Source organism: Heloderma suspectum, chromosome 13, assembly GCF_057233095.1.
Source record: "Heloderma suspectum isolate Gila_16-S chromosome 13, 16-S_ref, whole genome shotgun sequence".
NCBI lineage: Eukaryota > Metazoa > Chordata > Lepidosauria > Squamata > Helodermatidae > Heloderma > Heloderma suspectum.
This window is the reverse complement of record NC_139470.1, coordinates 26,201,854-26,223,767: the sequence shown is the minus strand read 5'-3', so window position 1 is coordinate 26,223,767 and position 21,914 is coordinate 26,201,854. Positions and strand designations below refer to the sequence as shown.

The 21,914-nt window shown below is 49.8% G+C and overlaps 1 protein-coding gene across 1 annotated transcript in view; it reads left to right on the top strand.

Moving 5' to 3' along the window:
- CABP7 (calcium binding protein 7) overlaps nt 1–20,596 on the top strand; it is a 49,842-nt gene extending 29,246 nt beyond the window's left edge. The window contains exons 6-8 of the mRNA XM_084819269.1: nt 3,226–3,338; nt 8,244–8,397; nt 20,469–20,596. Coding sequence (XP_084675395.1) covers nt 3,226–3,338; nt 8,244–8,397; nt 20,469–20,596 — 395 coding nt within the window. The remainder of the gene's footprint in view (nt 1–3,225; nt 3,339–8,243; nt 8,398–20,468) is intronic.
- The last annotated feature ends 1,318 nt before the right edge of the window (nt 20,597–21,914 follow it).

Genomic DNA, 21,914 nt, shown 5'->3' with positions numbered 1-21,914 from the left:
TCATACCTGAACGGTTTAGTGGTTTTCCCGACGTTCTTCAATTTAAGCCGAAATTTTGCAAGAAGCAGCTCATGATCTGAGCCACAGTCAGCTCCAGGTCTTGTTTTTACGGACTGTATGGAGCTTCTCCATCTTTGGCTGCAAAGGACATAATCAATCTGATTTCGATATTGACCATCTGGTGATGTCCATGTGTAGAGTCGCCTCTTGTGCTGTTGGAAAAGAGTGTTTGCTATGATCAGCATGTTCTCTTGGCAAAACTCTATTAGCTTTTGTCCTGCTTCATTTTGTACACCAAGGCCATGCCTGCCTGTTATCCCGGTGATTTCTTGACTTCCTACTTTAGCATTCCAATCCCCTATGATGAAGAGGACATCTTTTTTTGGTGTTAGTTCTAGAAGGTGTTGTAGGTCTTCATAGAACCCATCAACCTCAGCTTCTTCGGCCTCAGTGGTTGGGGCATAGACTTGAATTACTGTGATGTTGAATGGTTTGCCTTGGATTCGTACTGAGATCATTCTATCATTTTTAAGATTGTACCCCAGTACTGCTTTTCCCACCCTTTTGTTGACTATGAGTGGTACTCCATTTCTTCTAAGGGATTCTTGCCCACAATAGTAGATATGATAGTCACCTGAATTAAATTCGCCCATGCCTGTCCATTTGAGTTCGCTGATTCCCAAGATGTCGATGTTCAATCTTGCCATCTCATGTTTGACCACCTCCAGCTTACCTTGATTCATTGATCTGACATTCCAGGTTCCTAAACAATATTGTTCTTTACAGCATCGGATTTTCTTTTCACCACCAGACACATCCACAGCTGAGTGTCCTTTCGGCTTTGGCCCAGCCGCTTCACTCTTTCTGGCGCTACTTGGAAATACCCTCTGCTCTTCCCCAGTAGCATATTGGACACCTTCCGACCTGAGGGGCTCATCTTCCGGCGTCATATCTTTTAGCCTTGTGATACGTTCCATGGGGTTTTCTTGGCAAGAATACTGGAGTGGGTTGCCATTTCCTTCTCCAGTGGACCACATTTTGTCAGAACTCTCTGCCATGACCTGTCCGTCTTGCGTGGCCCTGCACGGCATAGCTTATGGCTTCATTGAGTTACGCAAGCCCCTTCGCCACAACAAGGCAGTGATCCATGAAGGGGATCACTGCCTTGAAACTCTAACTCAGAAACTCTACCTTGTGCAGAATGCAGCCGCCCAAGTATTGGTGGGGGCAAGCCGATTCGGTCACATAACGCCTAGACTGCACCAGCTGCACTGGTTACCGGTGCATTTCCAAGCCCAATTCAAAGTGCTGGTTTTGACCTTTAAAGCCTTAAACAGTTTGGGACCAAGGTATTTGAAGGACCGCTTTCACCCATATCAGCCTGCCCGTTCTTTAAGATCAGAAAGAGAGGCCCTTTTCATTTGCCCACCTGTGAGAGCAGTCAGGTGTTCACACATGAGAGGGCCTTCTCTGCAGTGGCCCCACACCTTTGGAACAAGCTGCCATCGGAGGTCCGCCACGCTCCATCATTGCAGACTTTTAAGAAGGCCTTGAAAACATATTATTTTACCTTGGCCTTCTCTTGATATGACTGCTATTGCTGCTGGTACTGCTGTTAACATTGTTGCTGGTTTTATTGTTGGCTTTTATTATTGGTTTTTATGTTTTTATCACTTTTAATATTTTAACTGTTTTTATGTAGTTTATTGCTGTAAACTGCCTTGGGAGGGCTTCTGCCCTGAAAGGCGGCCAAGAAATATTTTAAATACATACATACATACATACATACATACATAAAATTCCTGCTCCCTCTTCAGGCTTTAGTCTCCCCAACTCTGCTCTTACTGCTCTGGTCTTTCTGACTCTCTCTTTTAATACCCTCCTCCTCGCAAACCGAAAGTACTGCTTCAAATCTGAAGAAGTGAAACTTAACTGGGGAAATGAAATTGAAACTTAACCGGGGAAATGAAACTACCTTCTGCCCCCCCCCCAACCCTAGGCCTGACCCTCTTCTTTTCCTTGCCTCTGTAGGCCTCAAACCTTTACACACCCCAAATCTGCCTGCACACCCTCCAGAACAGATGGGGGGGGGGCTTCAGGGGAAAGGATGGGGAAAGCCCATCATGCAGTTGGAAATCACATTCCATAAGCGGACTTCCACTCACATGAGGATTGGATCCAACCCATTGTGTTGGATCCAGCTTTAATCATGCTTAGAGCAGACCCATTGAAATCAATGGGACTTATGTTAGTCATGATTAACACATCCCATGCCTTTCAATGGGTCTGCTCTAAGCATGACTAAGTCTGGGTCCAACCCGTGGGATTTTTTATTTTGTATGTTGGACCAAATCACATGGTTGTTAAGCTACATTTAATTCAAGGGGGAATCTGTGCAGTTTGCACCTATGTGTATTGATCGTATGTCCTATGCAAATGTGACATCCACACATGGACAGCCCAAGGGCCCAGAGGCAGGTCAGACACACCTGCTGGGTGACCTGATCCTGCTCACCTTATACGTCCATCCAAACTGGCCCAAGAAATGTTCACAAAATGGTTGAATAGACAACTAAATAGAGTAGCAAAACGAATTCAGAGACATTTAGGGCTAATCTAGACCCAACACCATTCCCACAATTAGCAGGAATAAGATGCCCATTCCAAATCAGGACCCTGGTGCAGGGGGTAGGTGGCTTTAACACACTGCCCCCCACTGAGGTTTCAATCTGGATTGCCCCCCACCCAGGCCTGCTATTTGCATTGAGGGGTTGGGAGATCCCATTCACTCCAATGAGAGCTTTAGGGCGATTCCAGACAGAGGAGTCCTGGAGCTAACAGTCAGAAGGCGTCGTCCAGCTATTCCATCTTTTTTTACTTAATGGATTTTCCCCAAAGAAAAGTGACAGAAAAAGTGGTGGGAAAACATGGGAGAGTTATGAGTGGAAGACAACCGTAACATTCAGTGAATGGGGCAAGGTGATGGCATGTCTGCAAGCGCTGTTTTCTCCCATGCAATTGGCAGGTGCAGGGCCTGTCAGTGGGGACTAAAGGTTAAAGCCCCCCCCCCATGCAGGGGGATGCTCGGAATGGTAGAACTTCTTTTGTCTAAACACACACAAGATTTCACCCCAGGTTTGTTAGATTACTTGTGTAGGATGCCTTACCCTTCCTATAGCCCACACCTGCTTCGCTTTCACCTGTGGTGGTGTCTCTCATTTCCAGGTGATGGACAAGTAGACTTCGAGGAGTTTGTAACGTTACTTGGCCCCAAACTTTCCACTTCTGGCATTCCAGAGAAGTTCCACGGCACTGACTTCGACACCGTCTTCTGGAAGGTAAGGAGAAATCCGTTCCCCTCTCCCTCAGACCTGATGGCCTGGCCCTCTTCTTGATTTCACTGCAGATATTTGTACTGAAGATGCGTATTTTCCCGTTTTTCTTGATGACTGGGACCGTTGGTGGACTCCAGGAGGTAGGCTCAGTGATTTCCTTCATTACGCCATGTTCCTTCATCCTTTCCGACTCCATATTCCACCTTGTGGAGTAAGGGAACGGGAATTCTTCTGTGAGGTGTTTGTACGCTGTTTGGTGCAGCATTCGGCCTTAAAACAATGTCCGTAGGACATCGTTAGCAGGCCAGCATCCCCACTAGGGTGGCCACAGGACAGTCCTCTATTTGATAGGACGTCCAGCACAATTTGGGTTTCAAGAGAAAGAACCCTAAGAAGGAAGAGCGGACCAGGGGCCTTGAAGTTGCCAAGCAACAGTTAGCAGCACCTGGATGGCAAACTGATGGCAAACAGGCTCACAGATCACCTGGTCTCTGCCTTCTCCACTGTGATCAGGTGGATTGCAATTCTATTTCAGGGGTGGGGAACCTCTTTCAGACTGAGGCCCACATTCCATTTCAGACAAGCTCCCGGGAGCCACATTCCAGGGGTGGGCGGGACCAAAGTCAAAAGGGGGCAGGGCCAAAGTCAAAAGGGGTGGGGTCAAAACACCATAAATGCCAGCATATTTTACCTTAAAGCTCTTACTGCCCAGTAACTAAGCCTTAGGAGAGGCATTTCAACCTTTTAGAACAGAAGAAAAACTGTGCAAAAAAACAGGAAACCACCGAACCATTTGGCCTGTGGGCCAGAGGGTCCTCACCTCTCTTCTATTTAAATTATAGCAAGTATTTCTAAATTTGCATCTAGATCTATGAATTAGCATATGCACGTTTGATGCAACTCCGCGTTTTCTTCTTCGGTGGTGTATTTCCTCCTTTTGGGCAATGCATACGTGGCCACCCTAGTCTCCAAACACCCCGTGTATTTTTCCCACCGTTTTCAATCGTCCCGCTTTGGCTGCTCCACCACACCTGAGGAGATTGTCCAGGTTATGACCTCAACCTCCGTGGTGAACACAAACTGGTTTTGTTTGTCACTCGTTTGTGTGGTAAAGCATCCAAGGCAATGTAGGTTACTCCCTCGGCTCTATACATCTCTGCCGTGTGGCATTCGGGGGAGTTCTCGAATCCTTTGTTGGTGTCCTCTGAAATAGCTCTGACATCAGCTCCTGAATCGGTTTGGAAATGAACCGTTGCCCAGTGGTGTAGTGGTCACTTCCGAAGTGCAGGCGCTCATCGTGACACTCCCCGTAGCTACACCCCCAAGGAGAGTCCAAAAATGCAGACTTGTATATGTCTTCTGCAGGTCTTTTGTAAAGCGAATAGGTCTTAACTGCCCATTCAAGACCAGACCAACTGCCAAGATACTTTGCACTGGCAACCGCTCACAACAATATATTGTTGCTGGGAGAATCCGTTTCCCCACCTGTTATTGTGAGGGTTGCAGCTAAGCTCAGAGGCAATGGGGAATCCCGAGGGGGATGGCAGGTGACGTCAGCGTCCCTGCTAGGCAAGACGTGCCGGTGCTGCGTCCCTGTGAGCCCGGCCTCTGCTACGCCAATGGAGGAGCACAATGGAGATGGTTCCTCAGCAGAGCTGAGGGGAGCGAGCCCTGCTGCCTCATCGCTTCCTCTGCTGCAGCTTGACGGAACAGATGCTGACAAATGAGGGAGAGGAGCAGCCCAGCGGCTGCTTCTCACCCAGCCGAGCCGACGGAGTGGCCCCACTGCCCCACCTCTCCCTCTCCCTCTGTGAGCCCTGACTCCACTACACCACTGCTGTTGTCCCACAAACAGGAAGGGTCAATGTTTTCGCAAAACCTGGAGCTTCAGACAAAATGGCCGTCCGCTGTTGCCTTGCTCTATCTGTGTACAAGACATGGTAGCAAAACACCCACGTTCCAAACATTTCTTGCTCTGTGCTTTGCTAGCTAGGCAACACCCCCCCTTCTCTCACTGTTGTGATCCTTTCCCCATCTTGTGTATTCCATCTGAAAGAGTGAGCCTTTTTCTTTGTTGTTGCCCCAGGGTGCTTTCCAAATGGCTGGGCTGCTTTCTCTGGGCTTTCTTTTCTGCTGTTGAAAAGGACAAGGACACAGGAGGATCAACCTGGTCCTTTTCAAAATGGCCACTTGTGCTGTTCCGGGTGTTTTGTGGCAGAGACGTACAGGGTGGGCGGACGATAGATCGTGGATCTCCTGGTATATCTCTGGCTGATTGGCAAGGGTTTCTGATTCACAATTGTTTAACAACAGCAGCAACAACAAAATGGCTCCTTCCCATCCCCAAATATTATACTGGCGAAATGAACCATTCACACCACCATTAATTTAAAAAAGAACTAGTGAACGGTTACTGTGAATGGATTTTTTTTTTACTCTGTTGCATTGTTGTTCTTTTTTTGTTGCTTTTGACTGTTTGCTTTGTCCCCTGCCCCATCTTTTCCTTTTTTGTTTGTTCATTATATATTTTTTTAAAAATTAAAATTAAAAAAAAGATACTGTTGAAATGAAGAAAGCTAGGGGAGCGCAGGTAGCCAGGAGTGGGCTTTTGTGTGGAAGGACTGTGAGCTCTGATCACTGTAGTACTCAAGACAAATTCCAATTCCTGGGCTCAGGAGTGCATAATTCTAAGGGGTGTGTGTGTGTGTGTGTGTGTGTGTGTGTATCAGTGGAGGCTGGTGGCTCCGATGTCAGTGGGGCAGTGAATCTGCTCTGGGTTTCGGTCAGAACCAGTCAGAACTCTAAAGGAGCTATCCAAGGTTTGGGGGCTACGGTTCAGTGCCTTGGGAAGCTCCTTTAGAGTTCTGATTGGTGCTAACTGAAACCCAGATGGCATTGGCATCACCAGCCTCCACTGTTTAAACAGACACCACACACACACACATTTTCTTACTGGCAGCTGGGATTGCTTCAAAGCAAAATGAAGGCCTCCACCATTCATTTCCTATGAATGCTTCTGGACCGCACACGGGACACAGTTAGATCCTTTGGGAATTAAGCTGCTACATGCCCAGCCACCAAGAAAAGGAAGAGGGAAAGAAAAAGGAACACTACTGTGTGATGAGCTGGGGATGCTAGGAAGGGCGGTGGTATGCCAGCTGGCAGGAAGTAAGGAAAGCGGGGAAACCAGCAGGAAGGGGTGGTGCTGCGTCCTTGTTTACAGAGGTCAGTGGAAGCGGTGAACCTGCTCCAGGTTTCAGTCAGAACCAGTAAGAACTCTGAAGGAGCTCTCCAAGGTGCTTCACACTGTTGGAGGGCAGTCCCCTCTCTGAAGGAGTCCTCTCTTTGAAGGGCTGTCCTGTCCAATTTCGGTTTAAAGATAAAGAACCATCCGAAGGAAGAGCTAAAGGGCCATGAAGCTGCCCAGCCACAGTTAGCGCCTGAACAGCAGCCTGAGCAAGGCACACAAGTCACCGGGCCACAATCGTTTCCTACTATGGTGAGATGTGCTGTATTTCTATTTAAATTATAGTCATCATTCCTATAAATTAACATATGCACATTTTATGCAAAAGGTGTCCTCTTTTGCCCCCTTTTTTTGATTATTCATGTCCGGGGGAGGGGGTTGGGGGGGTGGCAATTCACAAGTGGCTAGTGTAGAAGGGGTTAGCGAAAAGAGAAAGGGGCTCCTGTGAGAGCGAGAGCGAGAGAGAGAAAACGATAGGGAGGAATGAGTTGGCTGGCAGAAGGGCGAGGAGAGAAAAAGAGCTTGCCTTCTGTGAAATAGGTTACTGTTGGCACTGAAAACTGTGGGTTCAAAGGAGTTATTTAGTGTGTTGGAGCTCAGACCCTGCCTCTGCCTTGTTTTCAGCCTTTTGGACACATAACTTGTCCTTTGTGGCTGGCAGCCATTTTGTGGAGGTGACCAGAACAGTTTCTCAAATCACCAAATGAGCTCAAAAAAGCTGCCTAGAATTCCACACACCAATCTATCTCCGAGGCGTTCCTCCTCAGGAAACTCACAGCATTCGGCCCGTCCATACAAGGCCCTAACAAACGACTCTGCACTTTCTCCAGGCTTTTACAGAAGCCCTTTCATAAACCACGTTCCTCTTGGGGATGAAATAGGCATCACACATGGCCAGAACACTGTCACAGTTGTCCTTGTGGCCCTCTTCAGTCAAGGTAGAGGGTTTATAAACATCGCTGGCTTCTTTCCCCATAGCATAAAGAGTGAACTCGCCTACGTTATTCCTTCCTCCTTGTGGAAGCATTGTGGCCTGGTGAAAGCACAAGGAGGAAGGAATAGCTCAAGTAAGTAAGGGAGAAAGTCCCACCAAGCTGTCTCAGGGTTCCACAGGGGAGGAAAATAACACAGCGTTCCACCTATCTTTCTATCTCCCTGGCAGAAGGGAAAGAAAAGAAAGGGGGGAGGTGTAACCAGCAGCCAAAGCACTGTGCTATGTATCCCCAGCTAGGGAAACTTGGTGCAGCACTAGGGTGGCTACTGGGGATGATGGGACCAGATAGGTGGCACCAGGAGGGATGTCTGGGCTTGAGCATTGATCCCCTTTGGGCAATTGCTCTTTGCTCCAGGAAAATAACAACTTGCAGGGATGAAACAAACTCAATCAAATTAGTGGGTGGTATGTTTCTTGGGGAGAGGAGGGAAAAATCTGAAACTCAGGAGAGACAAGCAGAAAAGAGCATATGACGTTCCCAGGGGGAAGCCAGTGTCTGTACAACCCCTAGGTCTGAAATTGGGTCCTAGCTCTGCCAACTGGTTCTTTGTCAAGGGTTTCCTGTGTGCATGTCTGTGCCTTCGTGTATGCACCTGGCTCAACCAAAGCCCTATATAAGGGCACCGGAAGCTGTGGCCATCCTGCAATGACTCTCCCTCCTCCGCAGTGCGACATGCAAAAGCTGACGGTGGACGAGCTGAAGCGGCTGCTGTATGACACCTTCTGCGAACACCTCTCTATGAAGGACATTGAAAATATCATCATGACCGAGGAGGAGAGCCACATGGGGAATGCCGAGGAGTGTCCAGTTGACGTGGAAAGTAAGTGAACCTTTGTCAGGACTCGGATCATTGGGCGGGTGCCATGGGACTTCAAGCTGGGAGCCATGGGAATCGGGTGTTGGTCAGCTCCCTACTCACCATGCCATCAGCTGGCCAGAAAAGGGAACTGCAGACCCTTCAAGGAATCAGGTGACAGGAAGCAGCCAATCTCCTCCTGTTTCCTCCTATATAAATCCCAAGGATTGATTGATTATTACATGTATATCCCACCCTTTTCCTTCTTGCAAGGAACCCAAGGTGGCTTACATGGTCTTCTCCCTCCACACATTTTATCCTTGCAAGAACCCTGTGAGGCAGGTTGGGCCGAGAATCAGTGACTGGCCAAAAGCCACTGAATGAGCTTCATGACCAAGTGGGGACTAGAACCAGAGTCCCAGTCCAACACTCTAACCATTGCACCGCTAGAAGTTATTCTGAGAAACCCCTTGCTTGTGACTCAGTGCTTTCTGGCTGTCCCCATCCACCTATCCATGCGGTCTAGAACTGGATACTCTGAGGGGAAGCAGCTAACCAGCTAACCAGGGTCTCTCGCTGGTATCTTTCCTAGCCCTGCCACACAAGAGGAACTGATTCTGGGACTATGAGGGGAAGCAGCTAACTCTGAAGGGAAGAGTTAGCAGCTATACTCTGAGCTGCAGCTATACTCTGAGGAGAAAGCAGCAGCTATCCTATAAAGCAGTATAGCAGCTATACTCCGAGGGGAAAGCAGTACAGTAGCTATAAAGCAGTATAGCAGCAGTATAGCAGTATAAAGTAGTTAGCAGTATAACACAGTATATACGGTATAGCAGTATAACGCAGTACATACGGTACAGCAGTATAACGCAGTATATACGGTACAGCAGTATAATGCAGTATATACGGTATACAGTAGCAGTATAGCAGCACTATAGCAGTATAAAGCAGTATATATGCTATAGCAGTATATACAGTATAGCAGTATAGCAGCAGTATAGCAGTATAAAGCAGTATATACGCTATAGCAGTATAAAGCAGTATATACAGTATAGCAGTATATACAGTATAGCAGCAGTATAGCAGTATAAAGCAGTTAGCAGTATAAAGCAGTATATACGCTATAGCAGTATATACAGAATAGCAGTATAAAGCAGTATATACGCTATAGCAGTATAAAGCAGTATATACGCTATAGCAGTATAAAGCAGTATATACAGAATAGCAGTGTAGCAGCAGTATAGCAGTATAAAGCAGTTAGCAGTATAAAGCAGTATATACAGTATAGCAGTATAATGCAGTATATACGGTATGGCAGTATAATGTAGTATATACGGTATAGCAGTATAAAGCAGTATATATGCTAGAGCAGTATAAAGCAGTATATACAGAATAGCAGTGTAGCAGCACTATAGCAGTATAAAGCAGTTAGCAGTATAAAGCAGTATATACAGTATAGCAGTATAATGCAGTATATACGGTATGGCAGTATAATGTAGTATATACGGTATAGCAGTATAAAGCAGTATATACAGAATAGCAATATAAAGCAGTATATATAACAGGTATACTCTGAGGGGAAGTCGCTAACAAGGGTCTCTCGCTGGTATCTTTCCTGGCCCTGCCACACAAGAGGAACTGATTCTGGGACTGTGCACATACTGCTTGTGAAGACAAGACTGCCCAGAGGGCAAATTAAACACCAGTGACCCTCTGATGGGAACTCAAGACTTCACTGGGGTTCTTCATCCTTTTCCCATTTACCACTGTCAGACTGGTGGGGTGGAGTAAATTATCTCAGCAATTGTAAGAAGATGCCTTAGGAGTCCATGAGGCTGAGCACTGTCTACACCAGAGATGGGGAACCTCAGACCTTCAGGCCAAATCCGGACCGCCATGTCTCCTTCCCCTGACACTACCACATTTCCCCCAACCACCGATTGGTGGTTTCCCGGCTTTTTTGCCATTTCCCCCCATTCTAATTTGTATTTATTTATTACATTTACATCCCACCTTTCTTCCATTGTGGAACCCCAGGTAGGTTATGTGGGTTCCCAGGTGGTCTCCCCTCCAAGCACTGACCAGACCCGGACCTGCTTAGCTTCAGCAAAGTGGCTGCCTCTTGTGCCTTCAGACCATGCCCTGGGACCACGCCGTTCTGTAAGACTGAAATGCCGTTCCTGAGCCTTAAGTTACTGGAAGCGAGAGCTTTAAGCTACAATCAGCTGGTCTTTGGGGGGCCCTCCCTTTTGCCTTTGGCCCTACCCACCCCTGGAATTCCCACCCCTCTCCAAGAGCGTCTCCAAACTTGAATTTGGCCCTCAGGCTCAAGGAGATTCTCCAGCCCTGTTGTATACCGACTTGCACAGGCTCTCCAGGGTTTCTTTTCCAGCCTGACCTGGAGGTGCCGGGGACTGAAGCTGTGACTTTCTGCATGCGAACTATGGGTAGTATCCAGTGTTAGTTCTACGTAGAGCAGACCCGTTGGAAAGAATGGGACTTAAGATGCAACTAATGAATGCAACGAACTTGAGTCCCAGTCATTTCAATGGGTCTACTCTATGTAGGACTAATATGGGACATTACCATCTACGCTCTCCCAGTGACATGGGCCTTCTCTCCCCTTGATGGACGGGCAAGCAACTTGTACGTCCCGGGCCCCACTTGCGTACGCACTCACTCAGACACACACAGAATGCTTCCCATCACCACCCTGATCGAGAGTGCTGGGCGGAGGGAGAGGGGCATCGGGCCTGGGAAAGAAGGCGTGCAGGGTGCCTCTCCTTGCACGCACTCTTTCACAACAGAATTGCTTCTTCTGGGAAACAGGCCTTACAAGGAGAGTGACCCATGCGTGCCTGTTTTGTTTCCCTGCAGAATTGGGCTCCCCCCAGCCCACCAAGCAGCTTTGGCAGAGTGGAGAGAACCTGATCCTGCTTGAAACAGCACCCAGGGATGACTCTCTTCACATGCCCAGTTTCCCAGCAGGACCAGTTCTGACGGGGCAGCAGCAGCAGCCGTAGCAGCACAGCGGGGAATGGGGCTAGGGATGGACGGACTCACCTCCATCCATGCTGCCAGGCGCTCACTGAGCTGCTGCCAGCCAGCTGGCTCTGTTCGGCTCCTTGGACGAGCCACTACGTGGCCTGCGGGTGCCCAGCCCCTCAGCGAACCACCATTTTGCGAAAAAATGGTAGCTCAGGTTTTTCCGTAAATGTAATGCTGCATAAATGGCCCCTTTACAGCTGCCATTTATGTAACATTACATTTACGGGAAAACCCGAGCCTCCATTTTATCACAAAATGGCAGCTCGGTGAGGGGTCGGGTGGCTGCTGGGGTCCAGTAAGCAACAGCTCAGCGAGCAGGGTCAAGTAAGCGTAGCAGCTTGGCGAACGGGGGCCGGACGGCCAAGCGTGGGGGAGTCCACCAGACTCCACTCCCTCTCAGACTCCCACTACATCCCTAATTGGGGGGCAGGTCACCAGTGGTCAGCCATGTGCAGCCCACGAGCCGAATTATTTGAGCCCAGCGCGTTTCAGAGACAAAAGCTCCTTCATCAGGGGCAATCTTACAAAATGCAAATGCTGCAAACTCAGCCAGCTTACTAAAGTGCTGGCTGCCCTTCATACATCATCTGGATGGCTTAGGGCACAATCCTATAAGAACATCAGAAGAGCCCTGCTGGATCAGACCAAGGGTCCGTCTCATGCAACATTCTGTTGACACAGTGGCCAACCAGCTGTCTGTGGGACACCCACATGCAGGACATGAGTGCAACAGCACCCTCCCACCCATGTTCCTCACCAACTGGTATACACAGGCAGACTGCCTCTGATCCTGGAGGTAGCATGCAGCCCTCAGGACTAGTAGCCATTGATAGCCTTCTCCTCCAATTTGTCCAATTCCTTTTAAAGCCATCCAAGTTGGTGGCCATCACTACGTCGCGTGGTAGCAAATTCCATAGCTTAGCTCTGTGCTGTGTGAAGAAGCCCTTCCTTTTATCCATCCTGAATCTCCCACCAATCAGCTTCATGGGAGGACCCCATTGGGTTCTAGTATTATGAGAGAGGGAGAAAGATGTCTCCCTGTCCACATTCTCCACACATGCATGATTTTGAATACCTCTATCATGTCCTTATTCGCGTTCTTTCCAAGCCAAACAATCCCAGTTGTTGTAATCCTCCCTCATGGGGGACTTGCTCCAGCCCCTTGATCATTTTAGGGCCCAATCCTATGGGGGTAGGGGGCCGCCTCCGAACTCAGAGGCAACCACCTGTCCAATGCAGGGCAGGAGAAGCAGGAGAGGATCGTTCCCTCTGTGCTTCTCCTGCCCTGCATTTGCGGCTAGACAGCCGATTTCGGCTGTCTAACCGCAGGAAGGCGGACACATTTCCACCTTCCCCATCCCAGAACGCCCCCCCGGAATGCCCTGCTTTGGCCGCTCCTCACTCCTATTCCGAGCAGGGAGCATGGGGCCACTTGCGCTGCCTTGACAGCACAGATCTGGGGGAAGGTCAGTTCTCCGGGAACTGACCTCAGAGCGCAGGCTCCGAGGTCAGTTCCCAGAAAACCACATATCCTATGGCCATCTAGCTGCTGACTAGCGGCCATAGGATTGCTCCCTTAGTTGCCCGTTTCTTCATGTTTATGCATGTTTATGCAAACAGCTAAGCTGTCTGGGGGATGCTGGGAGATGTAGGTTTTATTTTTGTCTAAACATGCATAGGATTGCATCCTTAGCTTGTTCCCAGAATTTGCATTTGATAAGATTGCCGCTGAATTATACGACTCAGAGCTTTTGTCGCTGACACGCATTCCACTTGGCATCTTTGAGAACATGTTCTCTTTTTGCTTTCCATTTTTCTGAGATGGTACCTATCATCTGCAGTTTTCATAAGCACTTATATTAAATAATATTGAGCTTCTTTTTTAGCACTGTGCTGCCCAATTAATTGGAGCTGTCTTTTCTTTTTAGTTGATTTAACAGGATTTTTGATAGATTAATCTGATTGCTATGGATATCAGGAATTGTAGAAGCAATTGTAAAGCATGGAATGGCAGTGGGGGCAGGGGAGAAGAAGAATTGTTAGTTGTGTGTATCACAACTGAAGTAATAGAAACGGCTGTGTAAAAGGGGCCCCCATTTGACTGTCAAGTCCAGGGTCTCAGATTGCCTAGTTGTGCCACAGCAGGAAGGGGATGCTCCGTAGGCTCTTCTTTAGGCTGCAGAATACCTTGGGCAGCTCCTGATGACTGTGGTGCGGCATTCTGCCCCTACGTACAGCTGCACACCCAGGCTGTCAGGGTGGAAACAGCCCATAGAGCCCCAGAGCAGTTCTGATTCTGAGGAGGAACAGCCATCCATGGGAGAGGAGCTCGCTCATCTCTCACAAGCACAGCAGCTGGCAGAGATTCCTCCAGCCAGCGTTCCTGGGATAGATAGTGACCCTGGCAGGGAGAGAGCGCTGGAGGGGGGCTTGCTGGACGCTCGGTGCAGATGCAGGGAGCAACGACAGATGGAGGGCGCCGAAAGGAAGAGTACCGCTCTTTGGTGCTCAAACAACGGTCACGTCCCGAGGACCCAAGGGAAAGGGGGAGGATTTCTCCACAGCCCATAAGTTCATAGTCTTCCCGTAGTTCCCCTTCAAACAGGGACCAACTGCCTTACCTGGAGCTTAGGCTACTCTGCTATCTTTCCCCAGTGCTGTTCCTTGCTTAGTCGCAAGTGATTAGTATCTGAAAGAGTCATAAAGTAATAAAGGAATTAGGGATGTACGAAAGTCACTTACCTTTTCGAAGTGACTTCCCTCCCCCCGAAATTCTCTCTGGCCGGCTCCACTCGGCGGCGATTCTGCGGAGCCGCCGGCCGGGGCCACCTGCAGCCGGACATCTGGCCGCTGGGCAGCCTGCAGGGACACAAGTGGCGGCGGCCATAGCCGCCGACATTTGCGTCCCTGTATTTTGCCGTGATAGGCTATGTAAATATTTCCGTAGCCCTATCATGGCAAAAAGAAATTAAAAAACAGCGAACGCAAATGGCAGCGGCTACGGCGGCCGCCATTTGTGTTCCCTTTTTTTTTGGCCATGATAGCCTACGTAAATATTTACGTAGCCTATTACGGCACCTATTACGTGCTGCCCTACGTAAGTATTTACATAACCTATCACAGCAAAAAAAAGGGAACGCAAATGGCAGTGGCTATGGCGGCCGCCATTTGCGTTCCCTTTTTTTTGGGCCGTGATGGCCTACATAAATATTTACGTAGCCTATTACGGCAAAAGAGATGGGTGCAAATGGTGGCCACTACGCCATTTGTGCCCCTCTTTTTTGCCGTAATAGCCTACGTAAATATTTACGTAGGCTATCACGGCCCAAAAAAAAGGGAACGCAAATGGCGGCCGCCATAGCCACCGCCATTTGCGTTCCCTTTTTTTTGCTGCGATAGGTTACATAAATACTTATGTAGGGCAGCATGGAAGGACGCAAATGGCAGCTGCGATGACGGCCGCCATTTGCGGTCGCAACAGCCGGCCAAGAGACCAGCGGCCGCAGCCGCAGCCGGAGCCGCTGCCGGAGCCGCCTCCACCCCAGGTAAGCTTCATCCCGGGGGGATTCCGCGGGGTGGCGGGGGGTGGGAGGCCGTTCCGCCACGGGTTTCGGGGGGCCGAATGCCAGTGCATTCAGCCTCACTGAAATCCATGGCGGAATTCTCCGCCATCCCTATAAGGAATAAAGCCTCGGAAAGAATCCTCGTTGTCTGTGTCCTGAGTTGGCTATTGGAGGGGACTGCAAGAGGCAGCTAGGGCGCTCCTGACACAGGCCTGGGACAAGGACTGAGCATGTCAGGCCATCATGGGGAAACATGGAACTCAGCCCCCATCCAGAAAAGCCAGATGCCCTGGATCGGTCCTGATCCCAGGAGCCTCTTCGGTGCCTCATGATGTGAGAAAGACCATGGGCCTAATCCAGTGCTTTGGGTTGCCACTGATTTCAACAGAAGAGAGGGACGCATGGGCTTAACTGCCATTGGAATCAGTGCCCTCAAGCCAGGCAATCTTCCTCAAGGGCTCATCGGGGGTTCCGCACTCTGAGACCATCTTCCACTGCCAGACTCTGCTGTTGGGCTATACGATCCTGAGCGGCACTCTCCCCCAGACCGTCCCTTCCTGTTCACCAATTTAGTGGTACGATTATCCATCCCCTGGTCCAGGGGCCGGGAAACTTTTTTTCTATCTAGGACTACATTCTTTTGAGGGGAATCTGTTGGGGACCATATACTAGCAGTGGGCAGTGCCAAAGCCAGAGCCAAAAGTGGACAGGGCCACCGATCCTCCCCCCCTTTCCCTGCCACCCATCTCTCTCTCTCACGCGCACACACACGCACACACACACACTCTCTCTCTCTTTTTGCCATGACCTTTACTCTCTCTCTCTTCCATGCCTTCTCTCTCTGCCATGTCCCCCCTCTCTGCCATCCCTTTCTCTCCCTCTCTCTCACTCATTGCCATGCCTGTCTCTCTCACACACTCTCTGCCATGCCCCCCTCTCTCACTCTCTCTCTCTCACTCTCTCTCTCTCTCTGCCATACCTGCCTGCCTGTCTCTCTCTCTTCACTCTCTGCCATGCCCCCCTCTCTCACTTTCTGCCATGCCTGTCTCTCTCTCACTCACTTTCTGCCATGCTCCCTCTCCCTCACTCTGTGTCATGCCTGTCTCTCTCACACACACTTTCTACCATGCTTTTCTCTCGCACACACTCTCACCCTCTCTCTCTGCCATACCCCCCACCCCACACTCTCTGTCATGCCTGTGTGTTCTGTTCTGGCCTGAGCAGAAGCCCATGGGGTTCAGTACCAGGCAGGAGTCCAGGCAAGTGTCGCAACACCCAGGAAAGCTCGTCGTGAGCAACTTGCTCCGACAATGAGGCCACGCTGAAGCCTTTTATGCTACAGTCCCAGGCAGCACCCTTTCCTTCAGCATGGAAGCCTTAAAGGGACAGGCCCTGGCTTGTAGCCTAGCACTCCTCTGTCTCTCCAAGAGTTTGTGCCTGGCACGCTGCTGGCATTGGTGCATTGGCTCCCTGGAATGTGGGCTCATGTAGATGAGGGTGCTGGTCTGGTCTCTGGAGGCTCAGGCTCAGGGGTCTCTGGCAGTTCTACAGCGGTGCTCAAACCTGGAGGCTATTGGCACAACTCGTTCCTCGGCTTCAGAGTCCATGTCACTGCTGGACTCCTGGTCATGATACCGTCTCTTTCTCCCTCTTTGCCATGCCTCTGTCTCTGCCATAGGAGTCTCTCTCTCACACACACTCTCACTCTCTGCCATGTTCCGCTCTCTATGTGTCATGCCTGTCTCTCTCTCACACTATCTGCCATCCCTCCCTCCCTCCCTCCCTCCCTCCCTCCCTCTCTCTCTCTCTCTCTGCCATGTTCCGTGCTCTATGTGTCATGCCTGTCTCTCTCTCACACTATTTGCCACCCCTTCTCTTTCTCTCTCTCTCTCTGTCATATCCCCCTCTCTCTGGCACACCTGTCTCTCTCACACACACTGTCTGCCCTCCCTCCCTCCCTCCCTCCCTCCCTCCCTCCCTCCCTCCCTCTTTCTCTCTCTCTCTCTCTCCCTCTGCCATGTTCCACTCTCTATGTGTCATGCCTGTCTCTCTCTCACACTATCTGCCACCCCTTCCCCCTCTCTCTCTCTCTCTGTCATATCCCCCTCTCTCTGGCACACCTGTCTCTCTCACACACACACTGTCTGCCATACCTCCCTCCCTCCCTCCCTACCTCTTTCTCTCTCTCTCTGCCATGTTCCGCTCTCTATGTGTCATACCTGTCTCTCTCTCTCACACTATCTGCCACCCTTCTCTCTCTCTCTCTCTCTCTCACTCTGTCATATCCCCCTCTCTCTGGCACACCTCTCTCTCACACACACACTGTCTGCCCTCCCTCCCTCCCTCCCTCCCTCCCTCCCTCCTTCTCTCTCTCTCTCTGGCATGTTCTGCTCTCTATGTGTCATGCCTGTCTCTCTCTCACACTATCTGCCACCCCTTCTCTCTCTCTCTCTCTCTCTCTCTCTGTGTCATATCCCCCTCTCTCTGGCACACCTGTCTCTCTCACACACACACTGTCTGCCATCCCTCCCTCCCTCCCTCTTTCTCTCTCTCTCTGCCATGTTCCGCTCTCTATGTGTCATGCCTGTCTCTCTCTCTCTCACACTATCTGCCACCCCTTCTCTCTCTCTCTCTCTCACTCTGTCATATCCCCCTCTCTCTGGCACACCTCTCTCTCACACACACACTGTCTGCCCTCCCTCCCTCCCTCCCTCCCTCTCTCTCTCTCTGCCATGTTCCGCTCTCTATGTGTCATGCCTGTCTCTCTCACACACTATCTGCCACCCCTTCTCTCTCTCTCTCTCTCTGTGTGTCATATCCCCCTCTCTCTGGCACACCTGTCTCTCTCACACACACACTGTCTGCCATCCCTCCCTCCCTCTTTCTCTCTCTCTCTCTCTCTCTGCCATGTTCCACGCTCTATGTGTCATGCCTGTCTCTCTCACACACTATTTGCCACCCCTTCTCTTTCTTTCTCTCTCTCTCTCTCTGTCATATCCCGCTCTCTCTGGCACACCTGTCTCTCTCACACACACTGTCTGCCATACCTCCCTCCCTCACTCTTTCTCTCTCTCTGCCATGTTCCGCACTCTATGTGTCATGCCTGTCTCTCTCTCACACTATTTGCCACCCCTTCTCTTTCCCTCTCTCTCACTCTGTCATATCTCCCTCTCTCTGGCACACCTGTCTCTCTCACACACACTGTCTGCCATACCTCCCTCCCTCCCTCTTTCTCTCTCTCTGCCATGTTCCGCTCTCTATGTGTCATGCCTGTCTCTCTCTCACACTATCTGCCACCCCTTCCCTCTCTCTCTCTCTCTCTCTCTCTCTCTCTGTCATATCCCCCTCTCTCTGGCACACCTGTCTCTCTCACACACACTGTCTGCCCTCCCTCCCTCCCTCTTTCTCTCTCTGCCATGTTCCGCTTTCTATGTGTCATGCCTGTCTCTCTCTCACACTGTCTGCCACCCCTTCTCTCTCTCTCTCTCTCTGTCATATCCCGCTCTCTCTGGCACACCTGTCTCTCTCACACACACACACAGTGTCTGCCATACCTCCCTCCCTCCCTCTTTCTCTCTCTCTGCCATGTTCCGCGCTCTATGTGTCATGCCTGTCTCTCTCTCACACTATTTGCCACCCCTTCTCTTTCTCTCTCTCTCTCACTCTGTCATATCCCCCTCTCTCTGGCACACCTGTCTCTCTCACACACACTGTCTGCCATACCTCCCTCCCTCCCTCTTTCTCTCTCTCTCTGCCATTTTCCGCTCTCTATGTGTCATGCCTGTCTCTCTCTCTCACACTATCTGCCACCCCTTCCCTCTCTCTATCTCTCTCTCTGCCATGTCCCCTCTCTCTGGCACACCTGTCTCTCTCCCTCCCCACACAATGAGCTACTGGTGGTGAGACACCTTGCTCTTGCCAGAGGTCTGAGCTGACGGCTTGAAGAGTGCTTTTGAAATTAGGCTGGGGCCCACATCCAGCCTTAAAGCTGCAGGTTGCCCATCGCTGCTCTCGCCAGTCCCTTTGGATTAGCTCTAAATGCAGGTGCAGGGGAAAGAGGTCTTTTTGGGGTGTCTATCGCAACTGTATTTTGATTTATCCTAAAATATGCTACGCCATCCTTTCATCGCCAAAGGCAATCCCAGGGCGGTGTACATAACAGTATGCAAACAATCTAATAGACCTGTAAACATTCCACAGAGGCATCAAAGGGCTGCACCACCCTGCAGTCCCCGGGAACCTGCAATGCAGGCACCCAGGAGCCAAGGGAAGGATGGAGGCAAAGCGGGCAGTTGGCTGTTCATTTTCCAGAAAGGACTGGGACAAATGGCCCACATGTTCCATGTCAAGCTGGTCCTGGCGAGGCCACAAGGCGTGTTTGTTCCTATACACCTCCCCACCACCACCTCTCTCTTCTGTTTAATTATGGAAGTGGCAGCTCTATTTAGGCTACAGGCTGCTTTGAATGTCAATGCTTGTGGCGGCTGCATGGGGCCAGGTTGAGGAAGCATCGCTTTGCATGCCAAGTCCCTGAGCCAGGCATTTGGCAGTCAACACACTGAAGGGAGCAAGTCCCAGAAGTTGCATCCATCCCTGGCAATAGATCCCTGAGTGCCGCAGGGAGGGCAGGAGCTGGAGGCAAGGATGACACCACTCCAGGCCTGCTGTGGGAGCTTTTCAGCACAGGTGTTCTTGGGATTCCAAGTTGGCTTCCATTGCTATAAGCAGGAACCACACACAGCAGCTCCTGTCAAAGCAGGCACAGTGTGGCACAGGCAGAGTTGAGGTACCCTGTGCAAAGGTGGGTCCATACCTCAGTGGTAGAACAGGTGCTTTGCATGAGGGAGGTCCCAGGTTCAATCTCCAGGTAGGGCAGGGAAAGATCCCTGCCTAAAACCCTGGAGAGCCATTGCTAGTCAAGGTAGCCACTATTGAGCTGGTATAAGGCAGCTTCTGATGTTCTTAAGGTGCTCCAAATTCTGCTCCAAGGAATGCTAGATTCTGCAGCCTACATCAGTGATTCATATTGGATTTTGCATGATGTATTATGCTTTTTTAAAAAAGAAAAGTATAACCTATATTCAGGTTTTCTTAATCATGGGGAGGAGCCAAAGTAGAGTATTGAGGGCAGTGTTATTGGCTCCCATTGTCTGAATGTTTGAGAATTCAGCATCCATGCTTACAAAATAATAGCAATACCTGTTAGCTTGCATGTTTCTTTGCTCAGTACATATGTATGGGATGTGTTTTGGGTCAGGTGAGTTGGAGCTGTTTCTTAAGGAGATTCTGGCTGTCAAGGGTTAGAGGATCCATGGACTGGGAGACAGAGCTGCATCTCTTCCCTGGCATGATTACAAACCTATGCCACTGACTTCTTCTCTCTCTCTCTCTTTCCCTTTTTGTCTTCAATCTCCACTTCACTCCATACTCCTCAACTCGCCCTTCCCACTTTCTTACCTTTGCACCTCTCACCTCCCACCACAGCCTGTTCAAACCAACAAATCAGACAGACGTGTGTCCGGAAAAGTCTCATCTGCGCCTTCGCCATTGCTTTCATCATCAGCGTCATGCTGATTGCTGCCAACCAGGTGCTGCGAAGTGGGATGAAGTAGCCCCATGCGGATGGATGGATGGATGGATGAACGGACAGATGGACTTCCATGAAAAACAAATGGAGAAAACAAATTTTCCATATCTATAAATACCTATAGCCACGAGGGCCAGGGGTGGGGGGAAATTGTAATTCCTCCACAGCAAAACTCCTGCACACACCCATAAACTCACCTTCCTTTCCTCCTGTCTCTGGGGGGCTCCCCCACCCCCCACTTACTGGAGAGGCAGCTGTCTTTTCAGCAGATAGCATGGTTTTGCCAGGGTGGGCCCAGCTTAACCCAGCTGGGGGAGTCACTGGGACCCGCATGGTGGAACTTTTAAACTAAACTTTAAAAGCATGTAAAAGTGCATGGAGAACCTTCTTCCCCCCCACCCCACCTCCCAATCTGAATGATGCAATACTGTGTACTTTTATAATCGGATATTAGAATCCTACAAAATATATAAAATATTATATATATATAATATATATATTTATGATAAACCGAATAATCAGTTAAGCAATACACACGCGTCGGGATTTTCTATCCAAGATTCGGGCGTTGCATGAACATCAACACAACAAGGGCTGGACACAAATCACTCGCTTTTTGTAGCGTTGTCCAACTTCCCCTTTGCAGGCTCTCTCCAGCATCTATGCACTTTTTTTCTCTCTCCCCCCACCCCCAATCTGGGAGCGGGGGCTTACGAGAGCCTGTATTATGTGGATCTGGGAGTCGTTCGGATGGAAGGCACCAGCAAACAGTTGGACTGCCTGGAGGAGGCGAGCTTTGGTGTGGCTTCAGTGGCCGTTCTCATGATCATTGCATGTAGAAATTCCATGGCAGGCCACACCAGGCATGGAGGAATTCCTCCTCAAGGGGGCGCTGGGGCAGAATGTTCCAGGAGATGTAAGAGACTCCACCTCATTTGTGCCCTGTTCCATCTACTCACAGTGCCACCATAATTGTATATAGGGCACCAGTGAAACCATCAAGTCTGCCATCTTTATGGTGCAAATTCTTTTCCACTAAGCCCAGTATAATGTTATCTGGCTAGGGTAGTGTGTCTCTTTTATAACCCTATTATTGTCTTGAAGTGGAGACTTCTGAGTGATGGAGAATGCATCCCTTTCCTGGGCAGCCCTGTCTCAACGGTTAACCATTTTCCCTGTTTTAAGAAATATATATATATATACATATATTGTGCCTTATTTCTAATTTCAATTTGTCCAACTTTTAACTTGCAAGCTGTTGGTTCTTGTTATACTGTGGCTAGATCAAACAGACTGTCACTCTTCCCACGCTTTCTTTCCGTGAATGTATTTTTTCTGCCACA